General features: G+C 43.3%; 2 protein-coding genes and 1 long non-coding RNA gene across 5 annotated transcripts; 1 reads left to right on the plus strand and 2 right to left on the minus strand.

The window, feature by feature from the left end:
• Window positions 1–1,744: 1,744 nt before the first annotated feature.
• On the minus strand, window positions 1,745–14,139 carry LOC104582727. Of its 3 annotated transcripts, none has more exons than XR_002963912.1 (5): window positions 13,982–14,139; window positions 9,912–9,982; window positions 8,122–8,602; window positions 5,739–7,406; window positions 1,745–5,638 (listed from the first exon to the last, which is right to left on the minus strand). It is a non-coding gene; the product is annotated as an uncharacterized LOC104582727 (long non-coding RNA). The 3 variants fall into 3 exon arrangements; XR_002963911.1 differs by having other exon boundaries at window positions 1,745–5,445; window positions 5,558–5,638; window positions 5,739–8,602; XR_730689.3 differs by having other exon boundaries at window positions 5,739–8,602.
• Window positions 11,630–12,394, plus strand: LOC100829700 (avenin-3-like). The gene is given in 2 exon segments (XM_010233318.3): window positions 11,630–11,944; window positions 11,947–12,394. Coding segments are annotated over 2 exon segments (528 nt in total). The 5' UTR covers window positions 11,630–11,688; the 3' UTR covers window positions 12,219–12,394.
• Window positions 14,140–15,439: 1,300 nt separating the features above from the next.
• On the minus strand, window positions 15,440–17,784 carry LOC100844561 (ATP-dependent 6-phosphofructokinase 6). Its single transcript, XM_003566408.4, has 3 exons — window positions 17,266–17,784; window positions 16,056–17,178; window positions 15,440–15,960 (listed from the first exon to the last, which is right to left on the minus strand). Exons 1-3 carry the CDS (start codon window positions 17,520–17,522, stop codon window positions 15,748–15,750), a joined length of 1,593 nt encoding a protein of 530 aa, XP_003566456.1. The 5' UTR covers window positions 17,523–17,784; the 3' UTR covers window positions 15,440–15,747.
• Window positions 17,785–18,820: the final 1,036 nt, after the last annotated feature.

An 18,820-nucleotide genomic window follows, 5' to 3' on the forward strand; every position in this document is an offset into this window, starting at 1 on the left:
TGTATGTCAAACCAGAAAGAAACTGCTGCATGGTCTGTTCTGGTTGCTCACGAACTCTAGCACGCTGCATAATCAACTCCATCTCCTGAAAATAATCATCCACAGACATAGTGCCTTGCCTCAAATTCTGCAACTTATCATAGAGAGAACGCATATAGTTGCGAGGAATAAAACGTTCCCGCATCACTTCCTTCATAGTTCTCCACGTGATGATTGGGGGATCACCTTCTTCCTGCCTAGTACGCACAATGTTATCCCACCAACGCAAAGCATATCCATCAAACTTCGAAGAAGCTAATATGATTTTTCTGTCCTCGATGTACTCATGCAAATGCCATAATTTCTCAATCTTCAGCTCCCAAATAAGATATTCTTCAACATTAGTAGAGCCCTCAAACTTGGGAATAGAAAACTTCGGTTTGCCCAGCCTATCATCATCACGATGAGCGTGCTGTCCATCATCATGATCAAACTCACGGCGTGCATGACCCATAGGGAAGGCACCAACACGGCCATTCCCACGACCTCCATCACCATGGCCATGCCCACGACCTCCATCACCACGGCCACCTCCATGGCCAAAGCCCATCGGCGCATTGTGACGCCGATCCTGATTTTGCTGCGGGCCACGCACATTATGACCTGCACCACCATCATTAACGCTAGCATCTTCATCATCATGGTGCTGATCTTGCTGTTGTTGGCGCTCAACGAGCATGCGCAAATCAGTCACCGCTTGCGTCAAATCAGCGAGAGAGCGCTGCATGGTGGTCACGTGACCTTGTGTCGTTTGAGCCGTGTTAATGGCCTCATCAACCTTCATCTCCACTTGCTGCAAATCTGAGGATATGGGTTCAACCGCCTGATTTATCTTGAACTTCAAGTGATCACGGAGGGCTTCATATTCGTGCCAATGCACCACCTCAGTAGCAGCCTTCTTCTGCAAAACATCACTTGCACCATCCTCGGTCGACATGATTAGAGCACAAAAAGGAAAAATATATGTGGAAAACTCTCAACTCACTCAAAACTGAAAGAAACAATGTATCTTACCGTTCCAAAGTGAATTAGTATAGCGTACCAACTTGTAGGGGCAGAACGTGCACGAATGTAATGAAGCGAATACCAAGGGAGAGATTATCACACGACAAACCAGGGTATATCGTTCCTACTCTTATATGATAGAAAAGGACTCAAACTGAAACTTGACGCGGCCGAAACAAAAAAAAGATCTCGCCGACACCGACTAGAACAAGAACTCCCCGGAAACAAACCTAACCGTCCAACGATAGGAAGGTAAAGTTACGCAAAGAAAGGACTACGACCAGCACAAGAACTAGATGAACCAATGCATCTAGGCTCTGGCAAAAATCTAAACCTAATATTTTTTTGGCTTTTTCTGTATAGGACAAAAAACAAAACTAATCTATGGGATGGAATTCGCTCACTGAGTAAACGCTGGAAATCTGATACCAAGATGATAAAGGGTGGCCCGATCTTCTCGTTGAGCTCATTGTGGATGGATGATAACTCGCGAGACGCTAACGAATCTCTGGCTGGTCCATTGCTGCCAATGCAACAATTCTCAACCCTATTTGATATTCGCAACACCACACGCTTGCGCACGTAGCCGTCGACCACGAAGCGGTTCTGCAATCTACCAATTCCCAATGGAACAATAGATAACACTCGAATCTTCAGTAGCAAAACACCAGATCGCAACAAAGTGGTGAAGATAAATTCCTGATCGAATCAAAGAGGAATATAATTTTAGATGAATGCTTGTAGCACTTCAACAAAAGGTTCTGAATAATCTAAACGTGGTCTAACCCTAATCGTGGGCGCCCCTCAACTTATATAGGAGGGTGGACGTCCAGCAACCTAATTGGACTCGGACTCGAACTTGGTTCAACCCAAACTTGATACAAACTGACCCAAAATGTTGGGTTCAGCCCAAACTATGAGCACGCAGGCCCAACTCACACTTAGGCAAATAAACCATGTCGTAGGCAGCCCTATGTGTGTCACATGCTCCTCGACGTGCGCTGATGCCTTAGACATGTTTGACGTGTCGTAGGACTTGTCCTAGCATCAGCCACGACAACTTCTATTGCTGTTTTATTTCCTCCTCTTCATGTGGTGCGCCGGCCTCCCTCTCCTCCCTCGCGCTCTTCTTTATATTGGAAATCAACGGGAATGGATCTTGCTGCAACTCTCCTCCTCCACGTGCAAGGCTTGAAACATCTTCAAATCTGATCATACATAAATGCATAGACTTAGGTAGTATAAAGCTCTCATCAATTAAAACATCAGATTCAATTAAGAGTGAGTTCACCTGTTGTTCAAGTAGCGTCGCACGTGCTCTTGTTATTGGCCCAAGTCTAACTTCATTGGCCTTGTCTTGTGCAGCAACATCATCAATTGGAGTTGATGATAAAGAAGTAGGGATGTCCTCATCACACCTCTCCCTAGTGTTGTCGATGCCCAGTTTTAAGATTCTTCAAAATTATGAAGACTGAAGACCGAAGCTTTCCAGTCCGAAGTCTTCTCTTAACAAGTTAAGTTCTTCGCAAGTTTTAACATATGTTCAGAATAGCGGCGGAATGAAGAACACAAAACACAGGAAAGTAAAGAAGTAAAATAGACAAGTTCGGAAGCAATTAGCAGAAGAGTTTTGGGACAAGCTATGCAGAGGAACGAGTTCACTGGAGAGACGAAGACACGGCAATTTGTCTCCCGAAGTTCAGATCGTTGGCACGATCATAGGTCTCCGTTGAGGGGGCCGAGTCACGCAAGACTCACGTACACACAAGTTCACCCAATCCTCCTATGTTAAGACCAAAATCTCGCCCAGTTACTCATGCTAGATCTTGAGGTGATCTCCGAACCTTCACAGACTGGTTGTTGACAAATCACAAGTTTCGATTGCTCTTCAACACTGATTTCTAACCGTCTAGGTGATGCCAATCACCAAGAATTTGGAACGGAGAGAGATGGCTGAGTGAACTAAAGTCGCGGTCCGTTGTACATTTTTTTTTTGTAGCGATGGTTCGAATCCCTCTCTTTACGCTACCTCGTATCATTTAGGACATTCAAATTGGTAGGAATTCTGAACCCACGATTTTTCTCATAGATAAATGTAAGAAACAAATCCAATTTGTAAGAAAAAATGAAAAAAAAGTGAATTTTTACTCCTCATGCCCAGGATTGCGTCCTGGGTGATTAGATAAGAAGGTGATACCAATCACTAAGAACAACAAGCTTCAAGTGCTCGACTAGGATAGGAATTCTATAATTCTTCACGATCAGTTCAGCTCTAAGGTTTTCTTCAAAACGTTTTCCAGGTAATCACCACCGGATCACATCGGGGCTGGGTCGACTTATGTAGTCGAGACCTCGTGGGGCTAGCCGTTGAAAAAGCAACCTTTGAGACTCCTTTGTCTCAGGTTTTTCAACTGAGTCAAAACGGATAGTCCACGTGGTCAAGTCACAACGCGGCAAATAAATTTTCAAACACAGTTGAACTCTGGTTGAAGACTTGGTTTTTAAAGACCTTAAGAAACATGAAATGCTTCATTCTTAACACACATAAAAATTGCTTTTCACCTACGATGAACATGAAAAACATGGTTTCGCCCTGACCAGCTTCACACTTCAAATCCCCCTTAATAGTTCGACTTGTCATATAATCAAATGAAGACAAAGCTTCGGTAAGTTTAGGAAGCATCCTTAATCTTCATTATCCTACGTGCTTAAAACCCATATCTACTCTTCAATTTTGAGGGGTCACTACCGCTGGTTAAACCAATTGTTCCGAGAAACTAAAACCTGAAACATTTCATGTAGTTCATTAATACCTCAACCAAGTTGTCATCATTCATCAAAACTCATACATGACAAGATTTCCTTTTCAGGCATTTAAAATAAAATATAGCCCATATTGTTTGTTCAAAATGGTTAAACTGTCTCGAATACGACCTCCACATTTCAAACACAACATCCGAGACCGTGCTATAACCACTTTGTCTAGCTGAATTTTTAGGTAGTAGTAACGTTTCTACGCACACAATTAACTACTACCTCTATGCCTAAGTCGTAGATCCATCATGTGCAAAAAGTATAGCTCAAATGGCACTATAAGCAAAAATCATGGTTGTAGACTTGTAGTACACACCCATGACGTTAACCATCAATTCAGTTAGGTCTTGTGCTCAGAAACCTACTTAATTCACAACCCAGGTCAGTAGGTGTAAAGACCATGCACAATCAACATCGATCTATAGCATCGCGCCATCACATCGTAAGACGTGCTTCATAATATATCTGGTTTTTGTGTTAAAAAAAAGTGCGAAAGACAACGCTGATGGCTGATCTCTCCGTAAAGAAATACAGCGTGGCAGAGGATACAGACACACGAAAAGCCGGACAGAATAAGGAAATGGCAACATCAGGCAGATAGTAGGAAAACATTAGAATAACAGTCGTGTTAACTCAACCCACTCAGATTTACAGGATCACTTTTGAAAAATGGCCACCAAAGCATGTAGTGGTAAAAAAAGATGAATGTATTTAATGTTGAAAAAACAGGTACCAAGATAAAACTCAGGTACCAAAGCAAAACACCTGTGAGGCAAAATTATCGAATTCAAGGAAATCCATTTTGGAGTAAAAATAAATAAATAGTGGACAGAGCTAAAAGGGACATTTGGAGAGGGACCTTCTAATCTTGAACTTCTAAATTATGGATAAAGGTTTTCTAATCCCGAATAGAGGGAGTACCACTGGTGTTTCTTCCCGCTTTATTTTTTCTGGATTGGAATATAAAAAAATACTAGCAAAATATAAGCACAGATATTCTAAACAAACAACATATGAACTCTAAGCAATTAAATATCATGACAAACTACTCGATGGCTATTCTTTCCCAAAGAAATCCCATAATGGAATTTAACCTAGCCTTTCACAAAGAAATCTCATAATGGAATTTCACCGTACTTAAAACTGCATTTGTTATTGCAGTGGATTATGATAATCCCAGATATCTCCTGTTTTTGTGCCCGTTTTCTCAAAGCAAATTATAAGGCAAGTTCAGCTAAACACAATCAAGCAATCTCAAATGTCTACTCTGACACTCTGGGCAGGTTAAAGGAGCTGTCACACAAAAACCGGTTTTCTTTAGCTACCAGAAACTGTATCCTCATTCCTGACTAGCCATTTTAGTGCCCATCGGTGACCTCCACAAGAAAGCAACAACCAGCAAATCGAGTCTCAAGCATAAGAGTCCAAAGAAACAGGAAATTAAAGCCACAAGAATCCACCACTCCAACTGTAGATCTTGTGAGGTGTAGTACTACTGAAACTGCACCGGCAGATGTAGTTGTCACCCGACAAGCTCACAAGGTTTTGCAGCCGTTGGGAGCTCCGGAAGAGAGTCCATGGCCGTCGCTATCAAGGAGCAAATCACTCTGAATTATGTATAGGAAATTAAAGAGTAAACCGCCGTGTCATGCGTCGGCGAGCCCAGTCCGTCCATGTGTGGCAGAGCTAGAGGACTAACATGCTCCCGGTGAGACTGAAGTGCTCTCTCCCGATGGCTCCAGGCTAGTCCCTTTCTCTTCCAGGTCAGGTGTAGCCATCGCTGATTCATCAAATCATAAACGCAAAGAAACAAATCAGGCCTCACATCATCTCTCCATATTTACATCTAGTTTTTTCCAGACAGATCTTAAGCCCCAGACCTGTTCTCTGCAGTAATCTCCGATGGAAAGCTATCTTCATTCTTAAGTTTTCTAGGTATCTAATACATAGCAGGGTTACTAATTAAGCACATTTAAGAGAAGAGATCAAGGACGGTACGGCATGCATGATATGCTGCAAAGGGTGAGGGAACATGGTGCAGTAGCATGCCTGCCTTGCAAAGAAAGAATTTCCACGGGATGTCAACATCGCACCGTGCCACGCTGTTTTCAGTCAGCATCGCCACCGCCACCACACATCATGTGTTTATAAGTCATGACATATAGTGCACCAGGAATCAAGGAATTGATCATGAAAGCAATATTAGTATAAGCAAACCATGATTTGAAGGTTGATCAGCAAACCTTGTACCCGACCAATAGTAGTAACAGAGTTAGCAACCGGTTTTCGTTTCACGGCAGGAAATATATTGTGAAGAACACTTGAAGAAGGTCTGAAGACCGCAATCCCCACTGCGACCAAGACAGAATTTTTACCAAAAGTTTATTGTGATCTTTTTGTTCAAATAACAATTAAGGTGAAGCAGGGTGAGGAACAACGAATCTCTTTATGATAAGCAGATCCATTTTGCATGTTCCTTATTACAGGTAGTTCCTGCAAAGAATCGGACAAATTATGGATAGGGCACTTGCCCTCGTCTGCCCGCCGGCAAGGCTTAATATGTAGCATGGTAAGAGAGGTTTCGTCATTGCTTAGTTATAACTTATAAATCAGTACATGGTGTCTCCATTACTCCCTCCATTCCTTAATATAAGTCATATTAAGTTTTGTTAGGTTTGACCAAGAATTAATCAGATATGAATCCACAACAATTATGAAGTACTTTTGATAACGAATCTAGCGATACTAATTTCATGTCATATAAACCATATCGTAACATAGTAATTTGTGATCAAAGCCTTATCTTAATGAAACTTAATATGCCTTATATTAAGGAATAAGGGAGTATACAAAAGACTGGGCATGAAGCCTAAGAACTAATCCATAACAATCTTTAATTGGAAGGAAACTACTCTTCCCTCTAACTGTTTCTACCTCTATCTTTAACTTCCTAAATAAGATCCTTATCTCTTGATTTGATTAAATCAGATCAGGATGTATTGTGCTGAGTACCATGCGCTATAGTACACTTGAACAGTTGTAACTCCGTTCTTGCCCTAGGGGCAGGGTCCACGTCCATGACATAGGACACAAATTTTGTGACAGTTCATATTCACTTTATTAATTGATCTCAACCATAAAGCTGTACACATATGTCAAGGCATGCCAATCAAACAAAACTGTAGCAACAATCTGCAGAAAAAAAGAGAGGCAACGATAGCAATTTGGGTTTGCAAATCAAGGAACAGGACCCATGTAGTTCGAAAATCACAATTAATCGATCAGGTCAAAATCCCTTGATGCTCAGGCAAGCCATAACAGGCACGTAAAGACAAACATGAACAACAATATGATCATATTGCTTGTCATTATCCTCATTGCAGTACTTCCGACGCAAAAACCTCTCCAAACAATATGTCCCCTACACTTGTATCACCTTTAGCCATTTTACTGTTAATGTAACTATTTGTACAATACCATCAGATCAGCATGATATGGGAGTTCAATGTAGATCACTCTTGGTTTACCCTGAAGTAGCTTTCTGCCTCCTATAGTATAAACGGTATGACTGTTCGTCAGATTTGACTAATAATTGGCGTTAATTTCCCTATTAAAAGGATAATACGTCAAGCTCGTGAAAGGTTTGTTTGCTTGTTTATGTCTATTCTATTCAAGGATAGGGCAACATGATCGATACTTGTGCTGCTGAATAAGATTGACATTTTCATGTGACTGCAACAGCTTATTTCTACCTGGTAAGTGGTAACTGGGATGCAGAACTTAACTCGGGCCTGAAAATAGCAAATTGTGCGCATATTATCTATGCTGTTTTATTTACATTCCTTGTAGTTCAGCAAGACTGAGCTGATTATGACATCTTTATCAATAATATTCTCCTATTATTTAGATGCCTCCTTATCTTTGACCGCATGATTTCAGTACTCCCTCCGTTTCAATTTAAACGTCGTCTTAGTTCTATCTCTAATACCAAGGAGATTTATTCGGTGGCTGCTGGACGTTTACCAAGGAGAAATATCGGTAGGTGGAAGGCAAAAGGTCGCCTCGGTTGGCATGCAGAGGTGTGAACGCTCCTGCATGCAGGACTCTGAGCCACTGCATGCAGTCGGAAGGCCTTTTTCTTTGTAGTCTTAATTAGCGTTAAGGGCTGGTTGGCCTCGACTGCCTAATACAACATTTTTTCTGGGAAAGATAAAAAATCCTAAAACTACATTTAATTTGGGAATGAGGGAGTACTTTACTAACCTTTCAGTTGAAGGTGATTGCCTGATTTGGCTGCAAACCACTGACTAGACCACACCACACTTCCAAACTAGTTAGTTGTTTACTCTCTCCTTCAAATATATAAGGCCGACGTGGAATTCTATGCCAACAATGATTAGCTATTAGACTAGTAGTATGAGGTTAGTGCAATGCAAAAGTGATACCATTGGATTCACATTGAAAAATATTTTTAATGGTATAACTTTATCTAACAATTGGTCAAAGTTTGGTACTCCCTCCGTCCCATATTAAGTGCCAAAATATTACATGTACCTAGACGTATTTTAGTATATAGATACATTCATATTTAGACAAATTTGAGTCACTTAATATGGGATGGAGGGAGCATAAAATTGTGTGTTGGCCTTATATATTTGGAAGGAGGGAGTGCCAGATTTGTCAACCCTATTTTGGGACCTCAATCAAGAACTATTTCACTGTATGCTGACACACAAATCAGAACCTGCATGAATTGTCAAAGAGATCACCATGTGAGCACAAAAAAACATGAGATTTTAGTAACTTATATTTGGAAACTGAAGACAAGGCATTTGATTATGCTATTCCAAATATTGGCTACTTTTAGTAATCTGCAATGCCCTGCAAGCTGATGTCCTGTGAAGTCTGAATATGGTACCATTTAAAATGAATCAAACGATGGTTTAACTAACAATGAAATTGAAATCTACTGTTGTTAAAACCTCTTTTGTCACCTTTTAAATGTGATACCAAAACACTGGTCGAATTGGGGGAGCCGGCCAGCTTAAAGAGCCTGGGCAAGTTCTTCATGCGCCCACCCCGGCTGAAATTTGCCCCCAAAACAGTTTTGAATCACTCACGGATCAACATATTTGTTATTGTATGCTAGCGTACTGAGCCTGGGCAATGGCCCAGGGTGGCCAGGCGGTGGCTCCGCCACTGAATGGTTGTGTTCACATTTCTAATCTACTTCTGTCATACGTAAATCTTATCACCATAAGATGAGCTCTGAAATGATTTTCATGAAAGTATACGAAGCTGGTTTATAGGCCATATATTTGATTGTAGAATGTCACCCAGTTGGCTAGAGGCGCAAGTGCACATGCAGCCAACCCCTTGCGTTCGAGGCCTGGCCTCCATGGGGTGTGATCATGCTTCTTTCTTCTAGTTAAAAATGCCATGTATGCTAGTATTTGTTGAGTTTTCTAATGATTCTATAGAGAAAAATGTGGATTCTGTGTGTAGATAATAGATATGAGTATATGACTTCATTACTTCAATGTTGATTTTCTTTAACAAGGTTAAGAATTATTTTTTAAGTTTCAACTCAATATTCATTAATATTAACATGGAAAATCGTGCTTGAATCCCACAAGCAATGAAGCAAATAGACATCGAAATTTTCTAACACCAGAGTCAAGCTTTTTTGACCGGAAAACCAGAGTCAAGCTTCGACAGCATTCATGAAAACGCTAATGGGGCAAATGCAGTTTTGAACAATTTCTGCACTTCCCCAAATATTGGATCGGAAGTAACCATAGCACAGAACTTGTTTGTGCAAATGCTAGTTAAGCTAGCATTTCTCCACTGATTATCTATGCAATGTGGTGTGGTGGGATGGTTGCAATCGGCTCGATAATTTCAACTTTTAATATATGCTAAACATATACAAGAACAGCCATGGCGTCCTCATGTTTGTTTCTTCTAATTAAAATGTCACGCTGTGTCTAGATAATATATATGACTTCAGTAATTCAGATCTAAGAAAGTTGACCCAGGTTCAGAGTTACTACCTCCGTGCCACGCTGCTTTCAGTCGGCACCGCCCCCGCCACCAGGCATCATCGGTTCATCTGTCGTGACATCTGGTGCACCAGGAATCAAGGAAGATCATGGAACAAATATTAGTATAAGCAAGCCATGATTTGATGGTGATCGACCAACCTTGTACAGACCAATAGTAGTGACAAAGTTAGCAACCGATTTTCTTTTCACGGCAGGAAATATATTGTGAATAAGAACACTTGAAGGTTTGAAGACCGCGGATAGGGCACTTGCCCTCGTCTATCCCTCGGCAAGGCCTAATATGTAGCATCATAAGAGAGGTTTCATCATTGCTTAATTATAATTCAGCACATGGTATCTCTATCATACAAAAGACTGGGCACGATGCCTAAGAAACTAATCTAACAATCTTTAATTGGAAGGTACTCCCTCTGTTCCATAATTCTTGTCTCAAATTTGCCCAAAAATGGATGTATCTATTCCTAAAAAGCATCTAGATACATGTAATATTTCGACAAGAATTATGCGACGGAGGGAGTAACTACTCTTCCCTCTAACTTTATCTTCCTAACTGTTTGTACGTCTATCTTTAACTTCCTAATTAAGATCCTTATCTCATTGATTAAATCAGATCAGGATCTATTGTGCTGGGTACTATGCGCTACTACACTTGAACAGTAGTAACTCTGTTCCTAACTTGTGCTAGGGGCAGGGTCCACGCTGGTCCATCTCCAATGGCTACTACAACCACTCAGTCAGCTAGCTCCACCTACTCTTTCCATCCTAATGGAGCAGTTTAAGAAATCAGGAGATCTATCTGATTAACTTGCATCACAATACAGATAGATCATGGGACCCAGAAGAAACCTTCAGACGTAGAACAAATTAGTTTAGTTGTGTAAAAGCCTTACCAATCTGATATGGGTTAATAACTTGTACGATATTACAATCTTTTGGCTTTACCAATCTGATATGTGTTATGAACTTGTACGATATTACAATCTTTTGGCATTATCAATCTGATAGGCGTTAAGAACTTGTGCGATATTACAATCTTTTGACGCGTAAAGGGAATTTGATGAGTCATTTCATTGACGTACTAATTCATGCTCATCATCTTGTTATTGTTATTATTAAAGGAATACAAAGTTAGTTCAGAAAAAGAAAATGAAGTTGAGACTCCAGAAAAATCCTTCACATAATAATCTTTCCTAATCTGATATACCTTAGCAGCTCACACAAGATTGCAAACTTAGCTCCTTCTAGTCTATGCTAATCTGTTGGTTCATGCTTAACAACTTGCAACACTACAAATTTAGTTCCACGAAAAGGATGCAATCTTTGATCAGTGTTTGACATGTAAAGTGAATAAAAGATGAGTCATAGGGATCAAGTAAGCACCAAGCTTCTTCCCTTGACAGTCTATAGAGATATCTACAGACTTCAAAGCAACTTTGATGATCAATCCAAGATTAAACTTGTATCTAGTGCTACCTAACACAACATACCAAGCATGATCAGTTTGATAAGCATCCACTTTGATGATCAATTAAACTTGTATTTAGTTCTACCTAGCACAACATACCAAATGTGATCAGTTTGATAAACATCCAAGCACTTTACTTTTGAAGAAAGAAAATGCAAGTATATCTATCGAAAAGATGATGCCATGGCGGCTATAAATAGGGCTGCACCATGAATATCCTCTTCCATCAATCATCATTCACAAAACACAAACACAACATCAAAGCTACCGTGCCAAGCAGTACCCAAACACCAATCCACCATGAAGACCTTTCTCATCCTCGCCCTCCTCGCCGCCGTGGCGACCACCACCACTGCGCAGATAATTTTGAAGGAGCCACAAGAACAACCATGTCAGCAGCCGACACAGCAGTACCCGTTCCCACAGCAGCAACTGGAATCGTGCAGGGAATTCTTCCTGCAGCAGTGCAGCCCGGCAGAGATGGCACCGTTCCTACGATCGTCGCATATGTTGCAGCAGAGCAGCTGCCAGGTGATGCATCAACAGTGCTGCCAGCAGCTGCCCAAATCAACGTGCAGTCTCGGTGCCAGGCCATCTGGGAGGTCGTGGATGCTATCATCAGGCAGCAGCAGCAGCAGCAGCACCAACAACAGAAGGGGCAGATCACTTCGCGCCGGTTCGGATTCCGGCCTCAGGAGGAACAGAAGTGTGGACAGGGTTACTTCCTGCCCCAGCAGATAGCTCAGACCCTACCGGCGATGTGCAATGTGTACCTCCCACCGTACTGCACCACCACCGCCGCTGAGCCATTCGGTACCGGCAGCAACTGATAAGATATGAGGGCTCTTGTATTAGATAGATGGATCACCGTTGGTTCAGTCGATGGATCAATCGATGTAGCAGCTGAGACAAATAAAGTGTAATGCATGATGCATCGTCATGTGTGACACCCACCCTTACTAGTTGTTGAAACTTTGGAATAAAAGACAAATCGAGTTTTTGTCTGGATAATTAACATTGCTTGCATGCTTGTCAGTGTTAGCATGCACATCATGCATGCTTGCTTGCAAGTTCATCCCTAATTAACCACAATCCCATGGATTGACCAACTGCATCGATCCTTTGCATCAAAGTAGCTAGGAATGCTGAAGGTGTTTCTGTTGGGACCTGCTGTAGGAAGTATGAAGGCATCTATGATCCAGCAATGGCCGAGACTCTGACCGGAAGGGATGGTTTACTGCTAGCAAATGAAAGAGGATTCCAGCATGTGGTGCTGGAAAAGGACTGTCAGGTTGCCGTGAACCAAATGGCAGGTACGCAGGTCGCAGGGTAGAAGATCAGTTTTTTTAAAGTAACAATCATTCAACGTACAAGTCATAAATGATCATAAAAACAAAAACAACAACAAGAGAACATCACACGCCCTCAAGTAGAAGATCGGTGCGCCACCCAAATAGGCTGAAGAACCCCTGTGCTACCATCTCCAAGCGGTTGCGCCCAGATTAGGAAGAAGGTAAACTGGTGGACAAGTTTTCAGCTGGAACAAATGTCCTTGTTTCGCTTAACCTATTAGAAAAGGCTTATTGTAGGTTTGTTCATGATAACTCGTAAGTGGACAGAATCGTGCGGTCTTTTGGTGGGAGTATTAGACACGATTTCTATGTATAGAACCAAAGGAATCGGGTCGGTCTCAACAGCAAGGTCACACTGTTGATAATTAGGAAAAGCAATGTAATATGGATGGCGTTGTGAAAAGTGTTTATCATGCCTGTCTTGATATTGGGGAGGAGCGTACATAGTCAAAGCCCTAGGGGATGAAGCTGCGACAATGATGGACCGTGAAAAAGCCCCATAGCAAAAAGTGGTCAAAACGCTAACGCAGCAAAAGCAATTTTGAACAATTTGCAACCTTCCCCAAATATTGATCGAAAGTCACCATAGCACTGAACTTGTTTGTGCAAATGCCAAATAAGCCAGCATTTCTCCACTGATTTTAGCTATGCAATGTGGTGTTGTTGGATGGTTGCAATCGGCTCGGTAAGTTTCAAGGGACAGAGAATAAACCCTTCAGAGTTGTTTCTTCTAATGAAAAATAGACTTGAAAAATGGTGTGCTCATGGTTGTTTTCACGAATTCAGAGCTAAATTTTTTGACCCAGGTTCAGAGTTAATTTCAAGTTTCAGCTAAACATACATGGATGCTAACATGGAAAATCCTGCTTACGGTCACATCAATTATGATGGTAAAGTGACCAAAAGAGACATGATTGAAGCCCACACACAAACAAAGCATATAGACTTAAAAAAAATAGCACCAGAGTCTAACGTGGCCAGCAATCCTGTAATAAAAGTGCACGCTGATGCTATGAAAATAAGTCCCGCGCCACTGAAGTTGTTGGTGCCAAATGCTAACTAATCCAACATTTCTCCACGCATTTAACCACTGCAACGTGGTGTGGTGCCACCGTCGTAATCGGCTCGATCCATTCCCCGTGGACGAAGAACAAACCCTTATTCTCCGCACCGACAAGCACGCTAGGTATCAAATTAACTAAATAGGAGTATAACAGATTCAGCGAGGAAGACAAGAGAACCTTTCAAGCCGAATTGAGCATGCCGCGGAGATGGGGAGGAGAGGGAAAGCGAAGCCCTAGTCCAAGTCTCCATTGGCGCACCGCGCGCTCGCCCAAGAGTTGGAGAGATGACCCGGAAGGAGAGGGCATACGAGAAGGTAACGGGAGTATGGGAGACGGATTCACATAGGCCACGTTTTCGGCCACGAGCCTGGCCTTTAGCTGTTGGGCACTCACAGAGCAAGAATCCAGTACAGGCCCATGTCTGATTTGGCCCCAAATCTTTTCTCCTTCAGAATCATCGTTTGGGCTTCAGACCAAATCATAAAAACAAAGCCCAAATTCCCCGATTCTTGTTCTGTGTCGAGGCCTCGAGGGGCACAAACTCACAAACGCCATCAGAGGACAACGCCTTCTCCTCCTCTGCTTTCCCGTAGTATCTCGAGCGTTTCATCAAAAATTTCAAAATAGATACAACAACAGCGACATTTGATCTACTATGTAAAACAGATGATTACAAGGAAAATTTTGCAAACTAGGGAGGACTATTACAGATACTTCCTCCGTCCCATAATAAGTGAATCAAATTTGTCCAAACATTAATGTATATATTCCTAAAAAACGTCTATATAGATACAGAGTAATAAAATTTGCAGCAGGTTTTTAACCTACTGTTTTTCCTTAAAAAAAATTGACCTTGTCTTTTCTTCGATACGATTTCATCTTTCGGAGGACCTAGCTTAAACCCTTGAGTTTACTGAAGTAAACAAACAATAATCTTCTGCGCCAAGGACATAATTTCATACTTCCTCCGATCCATATTAATTATCGAAATATTATACGTATCTAGATACTTTTTAGACATAGATACATTCATATTTGGACAAATTTGAGACAATTAATATGGATCGGAAGGAGTATTTAAGGGTTGTAAGTTGTAACGCTCTGCCCAGTGCTCCAATGATTCCAATAGTGGACAGGGTCAAGTCCTGTTCGGACCTTTTTCTTTCAAGAATTTTGCACGAAGATGGTATAAATTCCTACTGGGGCTGGTTTTGAAATGTTCTACATGTTGAAATAGCATAACTGAATTTGATATGTCCTCTGAGATGTTTGTAAAAAAAATGTAGTGATCACCTTGACAACCTACTCCAGCACCCTTGATTAGTTCAATATGCTGAATTTACACACAAAAAAGAAAATGAAGAGCGCCACTGCCCTTGTTTAATCAATAGTTCTCTATCTATCTACCAGTATCCAACAATTGCCATAACCTAAGCAATGTGCCCAGATTACTATTATTCTTGTCCGGACGTTCTGGGCTGCTTCTGCTTGTGCTCTCCGACCTTTGATTTCCTCGATGGAAAAGAAGTGAAGGCCTCTATAACTATGTATGTAATGTGTTGTGCTAAAATGAAAGGAAGCAAAATTTTAAACATCATTTTTAGAAAAATGAGATATAAAGATTTGAGATATTTCTAATAGCCTAATTGTTCCTCCAGCATGCTTTGCTAGCTTCTTAAGGTGGAAATTCCATCAAAATTTCCTAAAAAACAATTACTACATTACAAGAACATCTATGTTTGCTCTATAATTACAAGGAAAGATATGCAAACTAGGGAAAGCTTATTTTGAAGCACACAAGAACATACATGTATTTTCTCCTATTTGAGAAACTTCTCCATATTGTAGCTATTCAGAGAAAGAATGAGCCAAAAAAATTCTACAGAACATCTTCAATTACATCAGAACTATGTGAACCCTCTTCCACCTCAGCCTGTGCCATCTCAGAAGTGGCCATGGCCGTTGCACATTGACATGGGCGAGGTCCTGACTAGCGAGTTCTCGCCCTCGATGAGCGGGACGTGCGGCTCCTCCTCGTCCTGCCTCGCCTTCTCAACATCCTCGTGAGACAGGAAGCATGGCTGATTGGTCGAGCAGAGCACCCTCGCCCACATCCGGTCGGTGATCACCACCTTGTTCTGCTTCTCGGTGATCCTCTGCAATTTCAAAGATCGTGATCAGCAAAATAAAAGGAGCATTTCGTCTCATCCATACAAAATTACGTGTTGAAATTTCAGTGTGTTCAACTTACATAGAAGGGGATATAGGCATGCCTGCCGTTGACTGGCGCGACGATGAAGCCGGTGTAGCCGGCCATGGCTCCGTGGACGGCGCTGTGCGCGAGCAGCGTGCAGTAGACGTTGTCGGAGGCGTTTGACGGCACGGCGCGGATCATGTAGGTCGGGTCGATGTACTTGAGGGTGATGGGTAAGTTGGTCTTCTTCTTGAAGTGCTCCTTGATCTTCTGCGAGAGCCAGAGGCCGACGTCCAGGAGGTGCCTGTTGCCGGACGCGTCGTGGGTGTCGGCACGGTGCATGCCCTTGGCGATGAGGTCCTGGCCGGCGCCCTCGGCGACGACGATGACCATGTGGCCGTTCTCCCGCAGCCGCTTCTCGCAGAACTCAAGGAGTCCGTCCTTGCCTTCGAGGTAGAAGGGGGACTCCGGGATGAGGCAGCAGTCGACGTCACGGCTGGCGAGCGTGGCGTGCATTGCGATGAAGCCGCTGTTGCGGCCCATGAGCTTGACGACGCCGATGCCGTTCTCGGCGCTCTCGGCCTCGACGTGAGCGGCATCGATGGCGCGCTGCGCTTCCTCCACGGCGGTGTCGAAGCCGAAGGACTTGTCGATGACGGCGATGTCGTTGTCGATGGTCTTGGGCACGCCGACCACGGCGCACTTGAGGCCGCGGCGCTGGACCTCCTCGTGGACTTGCGCGGCGCCCTTCTGGGTGCCGTCGCCGCCGATGATGTACACCTGGTTGATGCCGCGGTCCTGGATGCTGTCCACGACTTTCGCCGTGTCCTGGCCGCCCCGCGAGGCGCGCAGCACGGTGCCGCCGCGCTTGTGGATGCCGTTCACGGACCGCGGCGTGAGCTCCACCGTGTTGCGGGCGTAGAAGCCCTTGTAGCCGCCCTCGATGCCCACGACGCTGCCCACGCCGTACATGTCGTGGAGGCCGCAGACGAGCTCGCGGATGACGGTGTTGAGCCCCGGGCAGAGCCCGCCGCAGGTCACGATGGCCGCGACCACCTCGCCCGGCTGGAAGTAGACGCGCTGCCGCGGCCCGGCGCGCCGGAAGTGCGTGCCCCGCGCGCTGCTCTCGTGCACCACGATCTTCTTCGACACCGTGTCCCCCGGATTCACGAAGTACTGCCTGATCAGCCATCACACGATCAGAACCGCAGATTAAAAAAAATCAGAATTAGAAGCGAAATCGATTAATCGAGACAGAAATTCTTACTTGACGACGGAGTAGGCGGGGTGGTTCTGCAGGGGATTGGGGTAGCTGGGGAGGTGAGGGAGGTAGTCCTTGAGGTGCGGCACGTCCTCGAGGACGTACCCGCCGCCGCCGGCGGACAGCTTCTTCTTGGTCTTCCTCGCCGGCGCCTGAACAGCCGGATCGGCCGACATCACCTTCAGGTCGAGGATTTTATGCTGCGGCACGCCGGCGGTGCTGGCCGGAACCGAGGCAAGGACGACGGTCTGGGCGGCCTCCATTAGTACGGCTGGGGTGGGGAATTCCCCGAGAAGAAGAGATCAAGGAGCGTAAATTCTCGACTCGCTCTTCTTCTCAGGGTTAGAGTTGATGCAGGCAATTTATAGAGGTGGTGATTGCTGTGGCCTGTGGGCGATTCGCGTGTGCGGGACAAATCGGCGAACTCGTTGTTCTCTTCTCGGTATCGGTTTCCGAGTTGACGTTGGTTCTTGGCCGGTTGGCCCTCGGGTTCTCAGCTTCGGTTTCTTTCCTTCCCCCGTTGTTGTTCCCCGTCCAATTGGACAGCAGGTTTTCGCTCAAGTGCCTAAACGTAAGAAGTTCGTTCTAAGTAAAAAAAAAATTAAGTTTGATCAAGATTTGTAAAAAATATCAATATTCGGAATGTCAAATAAATATATTACGAAAATATATATCACAACTGATTTGATAAAACTAATTTAGAGTCATAAATGATTTTTACATTTTTCTAAATTGGTCAAAGTTGAAGAAGTTTGACTTATGACAAAGCTAGAACTTGTTATATTCCCTCCGTCTTATACAAGTTCACGTTACTTAATTTGGGACGGAGAAAATATTTAGAAATGAAAGTAGTAGCTTTTAAAACACTCTAGGGCCAACTCGGTCATTCAACCAACCAGAGACCTCTGGTTTTTCTTGGGGAGTAGCTGCCAGTGAAAACCAGAGCATGTCACAACAAGTAAATGGATGACTCACATTGCTGATAGGCTGAGAAAATTGGATGCCCGTGAAAACCAGAGCATGTCCTTAGTACCATTTATATTTGTGCAAAAACTTGTATAAAAAGTCCCAAATATATTTAAAAAACTTATGATAATTAAAAAGTAGATATGCCTTCTCATATTATCATAATTTTTTCACAATAAATATGCCTTCTCATATTATCATAAGTTTTTCACAATAAATATGCCTTCTCACATTATCCGATGGAGTACTTATTTAGATTATGCGAGCAATCATATATAGTGTGTACAACTTCCTTCCAAATAATTTATGTTGCAAAAGGTAATTAGTAATATAAGGCAGATTCTTCGGTACCCAAAACTCCATAGAGACAGAACGGAGTATTAGCTGAGGGCATTTTTGACTTTTCACAATTTCCACATTATTAAAAAAAAATCAGAGTTCGTTCGTCTCTCTCCTTGTTCCCCGATTCCAGCCGCCGCCGCCGTCGGTGCCGCCCTCCTAGCGCGCCGAGACTGCCGTATTACCCGCACGCGCCGCCGCTGTCCGCCACCACCGCCGTCCTCTCGGCCCGCGCTGCCGATGTTCTGAAGACCAT

The sequence above is a fragment of the Brachypodium distachyon genome, chromosome 2, assembly GCF_000005505.3.
Source record: "Brachypodium distachyon strain Bd21 chromosome 2, Brachypodium_distachyon_v3.0, whole genome shotgun sequence".
NCBI lineage: Eukaryota > Viridiplantae > Streptophyta > Magnoliopsida > Poales > Poaceae > Brachypodium > Brachypodium distachyon.

Excerpts from the sequence above, each read along its gene's own strand:
- LOC100844561 (XM_003566408.4), bottom strand. The coding sequence starts at position 17,522 with ATGGAGGCCGCCCAGACCGTCGTCCTTGCCTCGGTTCCGGCCAGCACC. Across the intron at positions 17,179-17,265 it reads CCCGCCTACTCCGTCGTCAA|GCAGTACTTCGTGAATCCGG; the intron begins GTAAGAATTTCT and ends ATGGCTGATCAG. Across the intron at positions 15,961-16,055 it reads ATGCCTATATCCCCTTCTAT|AGGATCACCGAGAAGCAGAA; the intron begins GTAAGTTGAACA and ends TTGAAATTGCAG.